This window comes from Lactuca serriola, chromosome 7 (genome assembly GCF_051521515.1).
Source record: "Lactuca serriola cultivar US96UC23 chromosome 7, Lser_US96UC23_V15, whole genome shotgun sequence".
Lineage (NCBI taxonomy): Eukaryota > Viridiplantae > Streptophyta > Magnoliopsida > Asterales > Asteraceae > Lactuca > Lactuca serriola.
The window spans coordinates 167042819-167060835 of NC_136414.1; the positions used below are offsets into that span (position 1 = coordinate 167042819).

Below are 18017 nucleotides of genomic sequence, written 5' to 3' on the forward strand. Positions count from 1 at the left end.
CTATGTTGATAGTTTTATATACGTGTTAAAACTAACATACACTTGACAAGGATAATCAGGTTTTCAGTATACATCTTTTACATTACATTTCGGATTGGTAACCAACTTTTAGGAAAATATAGGATTTTCCTGGGGTAACAGCTATTCATAACCAGAAGTGTGTAACATAATGGAAAACTAAACATTACTTTTAAGAAAATATGGGATTTTCTTGGATAACCACTTTTTCAGAAAACAAAAGGAATCTTGTTCATTTTCACAAAACAAACTGCATATGAACTCACCAGCTTTATGCTGATTTTTAAACTGCTTGTATTCTAAGGTTCTCCTTAGACAGGTATCCCACGTTCTTTTGTAGAAGACGGAGCGTATGAAGTCACGTCTCTCTTTTGTTTGAACTTATGTATCTATGAAACTTGTAACACTTTACTTTCAAACAAATGTAATGAATCTATGTAATGTATTGCTTTGTGTTTACTATGCTTACTATGTACATTGGTTGCGATATTCATGACGTCCTCCGCCCCGAAACGTTTCCGCCTGCGGTTTCAGGGTGTGACAACTAAGCAGGGTTAATCACTTGCAGCAAGCTAGGAGCATCAGGCTGAAGGACGATATTAGTTTAGATTAGATAATTTAGAAACTTTTAATAGATAAACTGTAATTAACATTTGATGATTAAATTAAAGAGTATTATTTATTAGTAATGTTATTGTCTTATGTTAATTGTTTACCTATTGTTTCATTTTGTATGTTTTGGCATCCTAAATAATAAGAATTTTTCGAATTGTCCACAGTCGTTCATATGTTGGAAGTAGGTATGAATGAAGACTGTCATGAATTGGTGTGTAGATCATCTAAAAGGTATTAGACATAGCAAAAGTTTGCTACTACGTTCATGAGTGCTTATGAGTTTGATTTGAGTATTGGAATAAACCCACGCTTGCTGGAATCACTTCATGGAATTTATCTCGAGTGATCACAAGACGATAATATCATATGGTCTTAAAACCTAGATATATGGTTTATTGTTTGGTAATTGGTTATGCATTGATGATGCGAAAACGCATTAGTAACTTGATGTTATAAAACACACTGATATGTATGATTTGGTTAGTGAATAATAAATGCATATAAGTCGAAGTTTATATGTTCCTTTTATTCTAAGAGGGTAAAAGCGATATCAGGGCCCCTCGATGATTTGGTTTGACTTATGTGTCGGGCCCGGTCATGACTGAATTGATGTGTTCAATTAAGTTCTATGTCAAACAAATCAGAGATCGAGAAACAAACTGTTGGACAATAAGTATGACTATGTTCCATGTAATTGTCCGTACGATATCTAGAATGGAGGACTATATGATCCCTTATCTAAAGGACAGGGTACTGATAAGATCAGAGTTTGACAACATCTTTGAGAGCTACGATTGCTAATCAGATTGTGCTTATATTTCTAGTTACTAGACTTATCCAAGTGGGAGACTGTTGGATTAGTGTCTAAGCCCGTAACTATATTTGGTAAGTACTTGACCCGGTTGTGCATGGTCCTTTTGGGTTTCCTTCACCATAGCAACTTGACAGGGTAATTTTTGGAGAGAGAGAGAGAGAGAGAGAGAGAAGATATTATGATTTATTAATATATTATAAGAATAATATATTAAAGGAGAAATCATATTATTTAATTAATATTAGTCATAAATTAATTAGGAATTAATTTGGTGACTAAAAGAGATTAATTGAATAAAGGGGCTTAAATTGTCAAATGTTTGATAGTTGAATTTTGGGATGGGAAACCTAATGGATAAAGGTATGAACGAAATTATGATGGGAGCCCATCATATTTTCGTCCATGGCTCTAAGCTCAAGGAAGAAGAAGATCAAGAGATATTCAAAAGGTAATCATCTAGATATCATTAGTTACATTGTTTTTGTAATATGTATGCTAGATCTAGGGTTCCAAATCTTGGATGAATTGCATGTTCGATAGTGAAACCTAGATCCAAGTGTTTAGGGTTTGCATGTACACATAGTAATGTTCTTATGGCTCAAACCCATCAATAACAACAAACCTCTGAACCATGTCTTGCGTCTGGATTCGTAAGTACCTATGTAAAAGTACAACACTCTTTCCTAACCCACAATAGAAATAGGAAACAAGAAGAAAAAGACGTCAAAGGAATCCCTGAGGTTAATAACCTCCCCTGGATATTCCTGAAGTTCTTTCGGAAACATCACCCATGTGTCAAGTTGAGTTCGGAATCGACTCGACTCTTGGAATCATCCCATTAACCAAACCCCCATACCACATACCACATAACATCAACGCAAAAAAAAGATATTTCCCAATCAATAGAATGTTGTAATAAGTAAGGAGATTATCAGATCAAGCCTCTAACCTCAGAGAACACCCGTCTGACTCATAAAGAGGAAAAGCAGATTGCCCATAGGACAATTGAACGCTAAGAGTCAAGCAAACCCATTGTCAAGAATTAATATCCCCTACTTATAATTGACGACCCACTCAGCCAACTCTAAGAAATGAGCAATGGTCAACATCCCACTAGTTCAGGATTTCATAGGAAAAAAAAACTCCCAAAGCAGCCTAGGATTTATAAGGCCAACTGCACCACACACAATCTTAACCTTGGAAACAATAGTAGCAATCCTTAAGGTCTAAGAACACTACCTATAGGACATCAGGAACACAACCTTCATTAGGCCATTTGAGATCCTCGCCAGGATAGGTTCAGAAGCTCATAGACTTCAGTTACCACAAAGACTCAACATACACCCCACATCCCACATATCTAACCCTAATAGGTGACTAACCGCCAAAGCTCTTGTAGTCCCACTCGACGAGATCAAGGTAAAAAAGAACCTACACCCCGAAAAGGAACATGTGGGGATCATGGGTGGGGAAACCAAAAGGAAAAAGCCAAACACCAATAGAGAAAGTCCGCTGCAACACCACGCAAGGACCTAAATCCACCCAGGAATAGAAAGACCATATGAAACAAAGGTACCCCACAACTTCTCCTAGTTGCAAGAGCCGTCCAAAAAGCTAATTTCGGGACGAAATTTCCCTCTAACGGGGGGATGATGTGACAACCCAAAAGTTTTGGATCAAGCAAGGCCTAAATTGTAAATCCTATTACAATGAAACCTTGAAAACCAAAAGGGCATAAGTGCATGTATATGGAAGTATACACTTTGAGAGTCACATATAAGGTAACCTCTTGAAAGTAAACAAGTTTATCAAGGCAAACTAGACAAATAAAATTGAGTAGGAATCACGGATTTATAATATTGTCAATTAGTATTTAGCTTAGTCTCCTACCTACCTTAGAACATGGGAGGCCCTAAGAACAATGACTTAAGCTAACATATATGGAGATAAATATGTGTAATAAGCTTTGTGGAACCATGATTGAACGCATTCTTGTCAAGACAACAATATAGCACACCATAAGCAATTCCTTTATGAACTAAAGCCTAGAACTTCACTTTGGTCGAAAACTACCCTAATAGGCCATCCCTTGGCCGTGAACACCCTTAGTGAATCAATGCTTGGCTGTAAACCCACCCATGGACCACACCAAAACCGTAAACACCATAAGGGGCCAAAGTTTGGCCGTGAACTACCCTAGAAACCTAATGTATGGTTGTAAACTCCTTAGTACGCCACCCTATGGCTGTAAACTCAATTCTAGAAGTCCTTTAGGTCGTAAACACCAGCATTCTATGGTGTTTACGGTCATAAGATATGAATAATACAAAGATAGTTGACTTGGTGATTAGATATTTCAATAGTTCCCACGTAAACTAATACCCAACAAACTTCCAAGCTATTATCCCACAGTCATCAACGTAAATATCCCATAATTCTTTTCCATTCTTTATTAGAACCAACAACACCATTTAGGAAATTCCCCACTCTCAATTCAACTTCAAGAGAACTTCATTCTCTCTCAAAAACTCACGTCTAAGTCTTCAAGGATTTCTCCTCCAACCATTTCCTTAGAGTTATTGTAAGTAAATTTCGACAACCTCTAGTGTTATTACATAATATTTTGTTAACACCATCCTATTTACACATAATATTATGTGTTAATACTCTTAGGATATAGTAAGCTTCAAAGCTTTCATCAAACACTCCAAGTGTTTTAGGCTTAAAAATCTTCACTGCATCACTTCAAATCATCCACCAAAGCAACCCAAGGTGAGTTCATACCCCCATATTTTTCCAAGATTTTTCAATATTTTTAAGGGGGGGGGGGGATCCAAGTAAAACAGAAGAAATCTTGTGTTTAAAAATATAATCTACTTATCATACTTTCTTACTATTAATATGCAATTATACGTGAAATTAATTAAACACACCAAATATGATTACTGTTAAAATTACAACTTATAGCTATAATAGGTATAGTTTATGGAATAAAGGAACTATTTTACAACGCTAAGATTTTAACATGGAAACCAACTTATAAACTATAATAGGTATAGTTTATGGAATAAAAGGAACTATTTTACAAAGTTACATGTTATTTACTAAAAGGGTTTTCACTTATTACTCGTAAAATCGTTGAAGCAATTTGTGAGACGTCCTCACGTACTTACCTAAGTACCAACCAAGTCTTAATATATCTTTTCTAAATAGTCTTAAGGAGGTATTAACTTTGTGATTACTTAGCATATATATATATATATATATATATATATATATCAGGGTTATATAAAATTAATGTCTAGTAGACAGTGGAATGTATGATTTCCGCCTTACTTTCTGTTCCTTGTTTGGTTGTGGGCTTAGGGCAGATTTACCTATTCGACTGTCTGTTCGATCTCGCTTTTATGCAACTCATATATACTAAGTGATCTTAGGAGGGTATTAACGTCTTATCTAGTTTAACGGGCAAACACATCTTCAACTAGTTTTTATTTTTAAACAAAACTAGGTATCATTAAATTAAGTATGACATTTATACTTGTACTTTTCGGTATCGGAACGTTTAAGACTACAATTCGGTTTTATGGAAAATATAGGATTTTCTGAAGGAACACACAAACATATTCAAGGAATAAGAACTTATTTTCTAAAACAAATTACTTATGAATTCACCAACTTTAATGTTGACACTTTCAAAATCACGTGTGTTTTCAGGAAGCCAGTAGACACGTATACGCACAGGTTTCGTGGAGACGGAGTATAGTAGCTTCAAGTCTTTGTTTTGCTATTTACTTTTGGATTAATTCATTTGTGAAAAAAATACAATGTAAACTCTATATTATTAATACAATGGTTGTTGTTTTGATTACTATTATACAATTGTTTTAATACTCTACATGACGTCCTCCGCCCCCGAACGGTTCCGCCATTCCGGTTTGGGGTGTGATACCATGGTTTATTATATGCATGTAATAACCATGATATCAGATGTTTTTAAAGTAGAATTATAAAACATATAAAGACCCTTTTTACAAACCTCAAATCTATCCAATTCTTTTGAAGAACACTCGCACGTCTCTTGTGTGCACTAGTGGGATAAATGATACCTAACCACTTAGTGTTATCTTTTGATGGTCGGGGTGTATTCGCGATATCTATAACCAAGTTATAGGCCGATTACACAAGTTTTTTCAAATTGAACGATTTGATCGAAAATCTTTTGTGATAAAAGATACCTAAGCAAGAGAGTTCCGAGGCATAGATGAGATCAAACATGTCTAATTAAATTTGTAATTAGCGATCCCATAAATCTAGGAATTATATAGCAAGATATAATTGATAATCTATATCTACCGGGTTGAATTCAAATGGATGGGATAAAGGATACCTAACCATTTTTTCTTTTGCAACTTGGATCCTAGACTTTGATAATTAATGTTTTTAGAAACTAAAAGGGTATCACTGTGATGCTTAAGATGTTTCTAACATCAAGCTAGAAATAGTTATTCATGACTTCTAGGAAGTCTTGGATAATATATATATATATATATATATATATATATATATATATATATATATATATATATATAAAACAGGTCAAACAATATTCCAAAAAATACAATGATATTTTATTTAAAGCTAGTTTAAACATTGGAATAATGCAAGACTAAAAGAGTCTCCTAGTGTGATCTAAGAGGCCAATGTTTTATGGACTAAAAACCTTTAAGCCCAAGAAATCTACTAAAGCCCACATAGATGAATCTTGTTTCTTTTGTGAAGAAACTGGACACTAGAAGAGGAATTACTCCTCTTATTTGGAAAGAACGTCTGGAAAAGACTAGTACTTCTTGTATCTACTAGATAGAACCCATACTTTTCATATATTACTTATGTACTTGCTACTTAAATGTTAACCAAATGTTTGTAAATGGCTTGCAAATATTTATTGAAGAGTAACCAAGTTGAGCATAATCAAGTAAGAACTAGTCTCTCAAAGTTTTGTTTATTATTTATGCTTAGAACATAAATTAGTTGTAATGTAAAACAATATTTGTTTTGGAACAATGTCTGTTTTAATTTAGCATGTAAAAATTAATTTCTCAGTTATTTTATTAAAATGTTTGATCATTTACTTAATCGATTGTCATAACACAAATATTCATATTATGAAATGATTAACTTCTATTTATGAGACTGGATCTCTGAATAGAGTTGTGAAGTAAATATCAACATTTTATAAAAAAAAAAATTAAGTTCTATATACAATCACTTTTGACTTAAACTTGTTTTAAGTCAAACTCATCTTTGACATTGTTATCCTTATTATATAAATGGCATTAAGATATTCCAACTTCAAGAAAAGGGATCTTTGAAGGAAAATAATATATTTTATTTGACATATGTGAACATTATTTATATGTAAAAGATTCCTAATGATATTTTCACTAAAGTGTAGAGAAAATAATTAAGGAACTATACAGTTTGGTGTTTGACATCATTTTTAATGAATGACTGAAATTAAGCACAAGATACCAACTCAACTTTATTAACAACTATAGTAGTTTTAATTATATTTTACGTGGTAAAATATAATTGTGAAATCTTTGTTGAGGGTTTCAAAAGTTGAGATACAAACCGGTAAGAACTATCTAAGGCCTTAATGATAATAAAAGATGAATTAAATCCTACTTGGTATGATTAACTTTCTAATCGTTAGAAATATACTCCTTTAATTTTAATCGGATAATACTTCAACCACTATTAATTGTATCTTGAATACAAATACCAACTAATAAGTAGATTAAACACTTTATAAGATTTAGTATGGAAAGGCTCCATCCTCATCTTACTTAATGTTTTATGGATTTGAAGTCGATGTTGGACTAAAGCTTCTAAACCCAAAATCTGCTAAATACATATTTGTATAATACTCTAAATGTGGATTAGAATGTAATATGCAAACCCACCAAGAATAGGTTCTCTTATTCTTGTGAAAGTTAAGTTAGTAGAAAGCAAGCTTCTAATGACAAAGCAAGTGGGAGGTACATGAAACTTAAAGTAACTCAAGAACCATAACCTTATGCAGTAATAGTTGGTACTAGTTTTAACAAGGATTGTTAAAATTGAACAATAGATATTCATAAACATTAATTGTTCGCATTACTGGTAGAACTCATCTATGACTTGAGAAATGTGGAATCTCTCATTGATGAGTTTTTATTGATGGTTTCTTGAAAATCCATCAAATACCAAGATGTTATGTCAGATCTTGAATCTAATAAACAACTTAGAGTCATGAACATGAGATGAAATCTATGTATGAGAATCAAGTATCGACTTGATTAAAATTTATCCCTGTAGCAAGGCTAGAAGGAGTAAATGATTCTTCTAGAAAGAATAAATTACATGGATAACCATACACATTTAAAGCAGGACTTGTAGTAAAAGGATTCTCTTACACTCATGTCATTGACTGTGGCCCTCATCATACTAATGACATTGACTGTGATCAAACCTTTTTTCACAAGTAGCCATGATTAGATCAACAAGGATATTATTTGCTATAAATTCATATTCTTAATATGAGATATAGTAAATAGATTTCAAGAAAGACCATTTTTCTTTATAGACAATTACTGGAAGAAATCTGTATAGATCAGCCTTGAGGTTTTCTTAATCCATGTTATCCTAACAAAATATGTAGAGCGTAAGATCCACTTGTGGATATAAAGCAAACATCTAAATGTTATAATCATCATTTTATGTAAAATCACAAGGTGTGTTTTATATCAAAATGAATAAAACATGTGTTTTTACTAAGAATTAGTGGGAGCATAGTGAAATTCCTAATCTTGTGTGAATGAGTCATACTTAATCATTTGAAATCACATTCGGACTAAGCAAGGTCATTTTTACCTTGACTCGAAAAGTGGTTCTAAAATGAAAGACTTAGGAAGGAAATGATACATTCTTGGAATGTAAAATCTATAAGGGATAACTAAAATGAATGTTATAAGTTTCATGTCCTTATACATATATTGACAATATCTTGAAAGGGATCAAGACACAAGATTCTTTTGGAGAACTCTTGGCATTGTCATATGGCATCATTTTGAGCTAGCCTCAAAATTACATAGCTCATAGGCTTAGACTAGATGAAATGATTTATATTTTATTTTTCTTGGCAAATGAATTCATCATTTACGCCATATCATGCATAGGACATGGTATTTGATCATGCTGTAAGCATGTCATATGATACTAATTGAATACATGGTTAAGTTACAGGATGATTAAGAGAGCATTCTAAGAGTACGGTAGAAGAAATAAGAGAATGTATATGAGACAGTCAGTTTCGAAAGGATCTTTTTTAGAAAGATCTCCACATGATGTTAATTTCTAAACGAATAAAAATAATTATGAATTATAATTGGATTTTTGACTTCATTATGGAATGAAGAGTAAGTTTTGTTGGAATGAGGTCTAAGCAAAACATAATGACACAATTTACTACAAAATAAGAATACATTACTTTAGAAGTTGAATTCAAATATGATTGGATTAATGGATCATTGAAAAACTATGTTGATTTCTGTCATTCAAGAATCACATAGAGATCTTTGTGACTTCGAGAGTATACTTAATCAAGCTAAGAGACTCTATGTCACGAAAGAACACCAATCATATCTCCAAGATATTTAACTATACTTAGAGTAAAGTTAAGTGTGGAGATGATAGTATTCACATAATTCACACAAATGAAATTATGTCAGATCCATTGATAAAGTCATTCTTTTGAGCTACGTATGAATGGTCACACTTTAGCTACAAGACTTTATTATTCTAGAAATGGATTTTTGATTTAGATTTAGTATTTGGATATTGGAACATTATAACAACAACTATTACATAATGTTATGATATATTGGGATATAGTCATCACATTAATACTTGTTGTGTTCTATATTAACATGTTTAATCCATGAATAATGTTATTATTCTAAAGGTTCATAGTAGGTTATAATTGTGGGAGAAATTATAAAGTAATACTAATATGAATTGGATTGGTTGACTCTCACTAGATGAAAGTAGGCAAGTGGTTGTAACCAAGTTTCATAGGTACTTGTCAGAGAACTAGTATTAAACGGACCCGCATCAAGATCATCTCATGGATCGTTATCGTGAATGATACTTGATTAAAAGGTACTATATTTGTATCCTTAACACCTGAAATACATAGTGGGACTTAAGTGTAGGGAGTACTATGCTTTGATAATGGAAAAATGTTGTTTCTTAACCGGGCAGTTATAAAAGCCATTTTCAGGTATGGTGTGAGCTATGCAAGAGGCTTATGTAGTCAAGATGGGATTGGTTCCTCTTATGTGTTGAGAGTTAGACATCTAAGGCGCCTTACCAATAGTTGAATAGCTTATGAGATTGATCGCGATCTGCATCTCATGTTCAACATGATGTCTGTAGCAAAGGGATAATTGATAAACTTACCTTATACACCATTTGTAGCTTTGAGCTTTTTGGGAATTAGGTGTTGAAAGAATGGCACAAACAGTCGTATGGTCTTAGGGGCAGTGAAATGTTGTTAGACGTTCACCATTGTCTATATTAGTCTCATATGAGTCTTGTGCAAGTGGGAGATTGAAAGATCCAGTATGCTCAAGGGTCATATTAAAGTGATATTGTTAAATAACATATGATACTAATGGGTCACACTAACAACAACTTGATATAATTGATTATTTATTAGAAACTGATTTTAATAAATATTCAATAAAACTCTTATAATTAAATTGGAAATTATTTATTTCATGGAAATAATAAATTCCATTAACAAGTAACTTAATATATATCATATGGTATGATTTATAAGTCATGTACAAACTTTTGGACTAGTTGAATCCTTTTGTCTTTTTCCTAAAAGACAAGGTTTATATTTTATAAAAGAGTTTATAAAAGTTTGACTTTCTTTCTTCTTCTTTATGTAATTTTTGAGATATGCATAAAAAGAAGAAATGTATGACTTGTCTAGTCATGCTTTAAAGGCATGTGAGACATGCTTATGACAATGGGGACAAATTTGCTTAAAGTGCTAATGACTAATGGTTAATAATTTCACTTTATGCATATATAATAAGAGAGCTTGTACTTAGATTATTTGCTCACTCATTCCTTGATGCAAAATCTGAATCCTCTCTTCCCTCTCCCTTTCTCTCTAGTTTTAGTTAGAAAACTTGAAGAACATTTGCATCTTCAAGCCCTCTTTAAGTTCATACTGGTTATGAACTTAAATCTTAAGGGTTTTAGAGTTTTAGACTAGCATCTACATCAAGTTGAGTCATTATTGGTGTCTTAAAGGTTCCACATTCTTCATCAACTTCCAAGCCTCCCGAGAGGACCCAGAGAACTACAAATGCTGTTATTTCTTCACCTTTTCTTTGGTTGGTGTTTTAATCTTTCTATAACTTGCAAAAAGATCCTTGGTGGGTATAAAATTTTTATGTTACTTCAAAATTAAAGTCTTCGTTTGTCATATTTTTCTAGTTTAAGAAACTATTTTTGAACTAAAACCCAACACGTTTTGTTTAACTGATTATAACTTTTTATAAAAAAAAGTTGTGAATTTTTTTTCTCTAAATTTAAAAACTTTTTAAAGGTTTATTTAGAAAAGAAAATTTTAAAAATAAGGTTGTTTAGATATCAAACTTTATTTTAAATTATTACAAGTTTTTTTTTAATATTGAATATAATATGATGCAAAAATGAGATGATTCAAATACTTATGATTTGAAAAAAAGTATGATTTAAAATGTTTATGATCCTTAATTTGTTATGATCAAAAAAATATTTTGATTCAAATATTTTATGATCCTTAGTTATATCTTTTATGATTCAAAATATATAATGATCCAGATTTTAGTTTTTGAACAAAAACCTCATTCAATTGAGTATATGATTGATCCAAGATCATATGATTGAAAAATGATATGATCCAAAATACTATGATTCAAAATAATTTGATTTAAAATTGTATAATCCTTAAATAATGTGATTCAAAAATTATATGACATGAAAATATTATGATGCTTAATATTTTTGTTATTTAAAATTTTGATAATTGTTAAACATTAAAACTCAAATCGATATTTAGTCTATAAACATATAAAAAAAAAAAAATCAATAACAAATAGAAAAATAAAAAATAAAAAAAAAACACTAGTAACTTTAAATATAAATATGTAGCAAAGAGATTAAAAAACAAAAAATAATTAAAAAAAACAATATATATATATATATATATATATATATATATATATATATATATATGTGTGTGTGTGTGTGTGTGTGTGTGTGTGTGTTTGACCCTAGACGTCATTAAATTAGGAGAAATTAAATACCATTATATTTTTCTTTTTTACTTATCTTTCTACTAATGTAAAATGAGAAGTGTTTTAAAATATTAGTAATTTTTATCAAAATCTAGCACTTGTGAGTATTTCATATGGATACGAAGATAAGTACTAAAAAAATGATATTTAATTTTTCTTAAATCAGATTTAGGATAATAAAAAAAAATACAATATGGATTTTAAGCAAAATTCAAGATTCAAACTCATAGTATCTTGCTATGCTTACGAGAGGAGTGATAAGAGAAGATTGTCTTTGTAACAACCGAAATCTTGAATATTAAAGAAAACTGTAGTTATTTTCAGTTATGAATTTGGGGGGAAAAATGCATCTATTCCAAACAATTGTGTTGGTTGGTTTTTGCTGAAAACTACGGAAACAAATATATTTGTTGCATATGGATCTGGTTTCAACAATTCCTACATCAAACTTGTTATTTAGTTTGCTTTAATTTGTTTTCACCGGTTTCCATTTATATTTTAGAGTTTTCTACTAAATACCAATATGTTTCATCAAAGAAAAATTAACCGATATTATAATCTACAATGAGTGTTCTTTATTTAGTATCTATTAAACAATCACACATTTCATATTATTTTTATTACTTGATTACAAGTTTACAACACGTACACTTGCTTTAATTTGGTCCATAGAATAAGGAAGAGACAATACTTGACGACTCCTAGATGTGTTCAAATACTTATGGACTAAAAACAAGTCACTTTAATTTATGAAAAGTGTATAAAAATGAATCGTTCTAGAAAGAAAACCACATCTTTGTTTGTTTTGCCTATTCTACCACCACTATCGAAATATGTTAACAAACATTACAAATAGAGACAAAAAACGTGAAAGAACAATATGTCTTTATCTATTTTGCTACCACAAAAGAAAACTAAAGAAATACGTTAATAAACAAATGTCAACATCGACCACTTTCTGTACCCTTCTTCAACCTTCGTGTATATTTGCAAAATACTGAAGAAATCTCTGCTATAAAAGGCCATGCACTTGTTATAGCTTTAGTTATTGCATGATGGCTATAAACACTCAAAACTCGACTTTTCTCCCTCTACAAGAGAAAATAGTCCATAAGAACACAACAGCCCGAGTCATAGAGCTCGTGATTCTTTCCCTTCTTGTTTCCCTACTTATTTATCGAGTTGTTTACTTCAAGGATCAAGGTCATTACTTCCCATGGGTTCTTGCGTTGTTGTGTGAGTCAATGTTTACTTTCACTTGGATTCTTGTTATGTCTACTAAATGGAATCAATGTTCAACCAAAACGTATCCTGAAAGACTCTTAAATAGGTAAATTTCGATTTGGTTTTCTAGTCTCGATCTTTGAATTTTTTTCCACTTTAAAACTGGAAAACGAGTCTTAACTTATTAAGTTATCAGTTTATTGACGGTTTTTTATGCTTTAATGATAAATACACAAATTTAGAGCATTACATCGCATAATTTAATGGAACTATCAAATAAATTGGAATGTCTAGTGATGCCACGTTGTCATTCAATAGAAATGATTTCAATAGTTATTGAATTGTTCCATGGGAATAAAATCTTTTTTAATATAAATGACTAACAAATAAACAAATATTTTATAAAAAATATATTTTATCGAACTTTTATAGAGTTCAATTCGTTGTATAGAAAAACATATATATTGTATGGAAAATAAAATTATGATATAGCAAACCATTAATTATAGAGTTCAAATGCATTATAGATTCCATCAAGATACAAACAAATGATAACAACTTGTTTTTTTTTTATAGTATATCCATTTCAAATAAATGTTACTTTTTAGTATACACTTTCAAAATAGAGTTATCCCATATTTATATTCCACAGGCTTTAACTTTGAGATGACTGTCGTTCAAAATTAACATACATAACCATTTGTTATCAAACGTTGTGAATATTATTTGCTACTTGTGTGCAAAATTACTCATATGCAACAAAATATGTTTCAGTGTAAACGAATCAGAGTTTCCAGCTGTGGATGTCTTTGTAACCACCGCCGATGCCATCCTAGAACCATCTATCATAACAATGAACACGGTGTTATCTTTGCTAGCAGTAGATTTTCCATCTAACAAGTTAGCTCTTTATCTGTCCGACGATGGCTGCTCACCTCTTACATATTATTCACTTATTGAAACGATAAAGTTTGCAAAAGTTTGGGTCCCTTTCTGCAAAAAGTATAACGTCCAAGTTAGAGCTCCGTTTCGATACTTTACTCCCGAGTCGATGCCATTAAAAGATGATTCATTAGAATTCCAACACGAATGGAAAAAGATGAAGGTAGTAATTTGGAATTTCCGAAAGTTCAAACATTTTCTTAAATTGGTATCTGCCCTAATCTTTCAAATTTTTATCTTTTAACCCCTTTAAGTAGGATTTTTACTTTTATATGACAGTGGTGTTTGGCTTATCTTTTGAGATTTGAGAGCCCAAAAGGACTTTTGGGAAAATATACAAAAAGTCAGATTTTTCTACTATTTCAAAAAGTCAGTTTTCCTTATATCAAAATCCTAAAAATAGTTTTTCAAATGATTTTACCAAACATTTTTTATCTTCTATTTTTTACTAAAATGATTTTACCAAACATAATGATAAAAGCCAACCCCCACCCCCCTCCCCCTCTTAACTTCTTGCAATTTTTATCCAATTAAAAAGATAATTATCGAAAAAGGTTGAAACTTTTTAGATGGGCATTTTCAAAACTCAAATTGAACTCGTAATCCTTGGGTACTATGGTGTTTTCGGTATATGAAGATATGTGGTATCCAAATTCGTTACGTCAATATACTGTTGCTTGTCATTATATACAAGTTTTCACGTGCTCTTTGTCTGCGTATGATATTGATTACAGAACGAATATGGAGATCTTTACAAGAAGATTGAGTTCGCATCTCAGAGGCCCATCCCATGTGATCGTAATTCGGATTTTGCTGATTTCTATAATGTTCATCGGTCGGACCACCCAACTATCATCAAGGTACTATGTCCAAGCATTCCCAATTTTTCTTATAAATGAAGTAACGATGTGTGGCTATAAGCTTAGCAAATCTTGATATGCACCCAGTTTGATAAGCAGATCATTTTAATAGCTAAACTATGACACTTAGGGATTTTTAGCAGAGTTAAGCATTGTTTTTTATAGAATAAACTTCTATCTCAAACGGATCTTTAAGAGATTTAACCATTGTTTTTTATATTATAAGCTTCTGTTGCAATCCAAGTGTTCGATGGAATTCCTCCATGAGATTGACATGTCAGAAAAATCTCGGAGGCTGGTGTTTGTGGTTCAAACGGTGCTTTTAATGTGATAAGGTTGATTTGTTTGATTGCATAACGACATTAGCCACATGGTTATGTCTGAGTCAAGGCTAAAAATAAGTGAAACAACATGAGGTTTGTAAAACAGGAGAAAAGAAAAAAAAAATAAACATAAACATAACAAACTAAACAATTACCAAAGAATATAATGAATGAAAGATTGTAATAACTTCTTAAATCTTTACTCTTATTTTAAAAAAGAAGATTTTGACATGATAAAATTAATTGTTGTAGATTATATCGGAAAATAAAGAAGGTAATCCAAATGATTTACCCCATGTGATATACATCTCAAGAGAAAAAAGCTCCAAGCATCAACATCATTACAAAGCTGGTGCCATGAATGTTCTGGTTTGTAGGCTCTTTAAGCTTTATAAAATTATCATTTTTTTTTCTAATTTTATAAACAACAAGAAGAATAAATAATGTTGTGTAAATGATGAGCAGACAAGAGTCTCGGGAGTAATGACAAATTCGCCCCTGATTTTGAATCTAGACTGTGACATGTACGCAAACAATCCACAAGTTTTTATTCATGCAATGTGTATGCTGTTTAGTTTCAAGAATGAAGAAGATGCCGGTTTTATCCAATTTCCTCAAGCTTTCTATAACGGGTTGAAGGATGACCCTTTTGGGAATCAACTCGCGAATTTTTATGTGTGTATATTTTTTTTAATCTCTTATTCTCTAGATTTAATCTGACATGACATGACAGGTTGTACTGTGTTTGACATGAATACCAGTCCAATCATATCATGTCATGTCACAAACAAATGACATCCCAAATACAAATTCAAGAATCCCACATGATTTTACCATTTTAACCTTTTTTTTCATGTTTACGTCAGTATCTTGCAAATGGAATTTCGGGAATTCAAGGGACTTTTTACGCAGGATCGAATTGTTTTCACAGACGAAAGGTTATTTATGGTTCATATCCAAATGATAAAATAAAAACCAGTACGTAACTATAAACCTTTTTTTTTCATATTCATGGTCATTTTTTTGATGTCTACACTTTGATTTAACTCTTTATATTTATTTTCTTAAATACAAAATATAGATAAAAAAGATCTACATAAAATCTTCGGAAAGTCAATTGAATTACAAGAATCAGCCGCTCAGATATTATCAAGCTCAAATTCAAAGATAGAAAGTCAAAGGAGACCCTCGAGTTTCATTGAAGCGGCAATTCGCGTTGCGGGTTGTAGCTATGAGTACGGTACCATGTGGGGCACACAGGTAAACAATCTGATTTACATCTCACATGATACTCCTAGGGTGGGGGCAGTGTGAGCCAGCTCAGAGGTTGCTGGAAGAATAAAGTTTTTTTTACAGATAAACCTAATTACGATAGTTATTTAACAAACTCGCGATATTTTTTTAGGTTGGATGGATGTACGGATCGACAACCGAAGATGTTCTCACTGGACTGACGATCCATGGAAGAGGGTATAGAACCGTCATTTGCACACCCGACCCGCCCGCATTTCTCGGGTGCGCCCCTACAACGTATACATCCGCCAACACCCAACAAAAAAGGTGGGCCATGGGGCTTCTTGAAATCTTATTCACCGATAAAAGCCCAATACTTCTTACTATAAAAGGAAACCTTTGGTTTCGACAAGCCCTCGCTTACCTATGGCTTAGTTCATGGGCAATTCGGTCATTTTTCGAGCTAATTTACGCGGCCCTTTTGTCGTATTGCATCATCACCGGTTCCCATTTCTTGCCGAAGGTGAACGAGCCGGCTTTTCTCATCCCCGGGGGTATTTTTGTCATTTACAATCTTTACGTGTTGTGGGAATTCCGAAGGATAAATTTGTCATTTCGTATGTGGTGGAACCTCCAAAGAATGGGGAGAGTAAACGCCATGACCGCGTATACATTCGCGTTTGTAACTGTCGTCTTGAAGCTCTTTGGATTATCGAATATAGTTTTTGAAGTAACACAAAAGGAAGAAAGTAATGATGATGAAGATACTTCCGGAAGGTTTGTTTACGACACATCACCGGTGATTGTGCCAGGTGTCGCGATAATGTTGGTCAGTCTCACTGCATTGGTTAGTGGGATGTCAAGATTAGGGGAGGTTGGATTTGGGGAGATGGTTTGTAATGTTTGGATGATACTATGTTTTTGGGAATACTTTAAAGGGATTTTTGGGAATGGGAAATATAGGATTCCTACATCAACAATTTGGAAGGCTGGAGCTTTGGCTTTACTTTTTGTGCAATTATGTAGAAGATCATCTTAATTATAGATGATTTTATATAGATTTATGTTTGTATGATTTGAATAGAAGATGTTGGTTAAGAATCATGTTTAGGATTAAAATGGAACATTGTTAAAACTATATGTTACTATGTAACAAATTGTTGCATTCATTTGTGGATAATATGTTAGAAATGAAAAAAAAAAAATATGTGTATAATACATGCTTTAGTGTGTAGGAATATTAGTAATACAGAATCATGAAAAAATACAAAAGGATCCTTTTATGTCGGATGTTTGATTTTGGAAGGTTTCAATTAAAATAAAATTTTCAAAAGGATCATTTATGTTGGATGTTAAATTTTGGAAGGTTTCAACTAAAATAAAGGTAAATTGCACATAAGTCATTGTATTTTACAAAAATCTAATTTTGACACTGTTATTTTTTGTTTCAATTTAGTCACTAAGTTTTCTAATTTTTTTTTGCAATGTTGACCACTTGATCGATTAACATGTTTACCTGCTGAAGTGATATGTTGGCTTTTCAGTATTTAGTGATGTGACTTGATAACATAAAACTATTTGGTTA

The 18017-nt window shown here is 31.9% G+C and overlaps 1 protein-coding gene across 1 annotated transcript; it reads left to right on the forward strand.

Moving 5' to 3' along the window:
* The first annotated feature begins 12857 nt into the window (after positions 1 to 12857).
* LOC145061277 (cellulose synthase-like protein H1) lies at positions 12858 to 17648 on the forward strand. The gene is made up of 8 exons (XM_079008709.1): positions 12858 to 13180; positions 13849 to 14179; positions 14751 to 14876; positions 15452 to 15568; positions 15665 to 15874; positions 16066 to 16177; positions 16281 to 16459; positions 16605 to 17648. The coding sequence occupies exons 1-8, from the start codon at positions 12903 to 12905 to the stop codon at positions 17469 to 17471; spliced, it is 2220 nt and encodes a 739-aa protein (XP_078864835.1). The 5' UTR covers positions 12858 to 12902; the 3' UTR covers positions 17472 to 17648.
* The last annotated feature ends 369 nt before the right edge of the window (positions 17649 to 18017 follow it).

Bases quoted from the DNA above. Each gene is read 5' to 3' on its own strand.
- LOC145061277 (XM_079008709.1), top strand. From the start codon at position 12,903: ATGATGGCTATAAACACTCAAAACTCGACTTTTCTCCCTCTACAAGAG. The intron at 14,877-15,451 runs GTACTATGTCCA...TAATTGTTGTAG, and splicing joins ACCACCCAACTATCATCAAG to ATTATATCGGAAAATAAAGA. The intron at 15,875-16,065 runs GTGTGTATATTT...TGTTTACGTCAG, and splicing joins ATCAACTCGCGAATTTTTAT to TATCTTGCAAATGGAATTTC.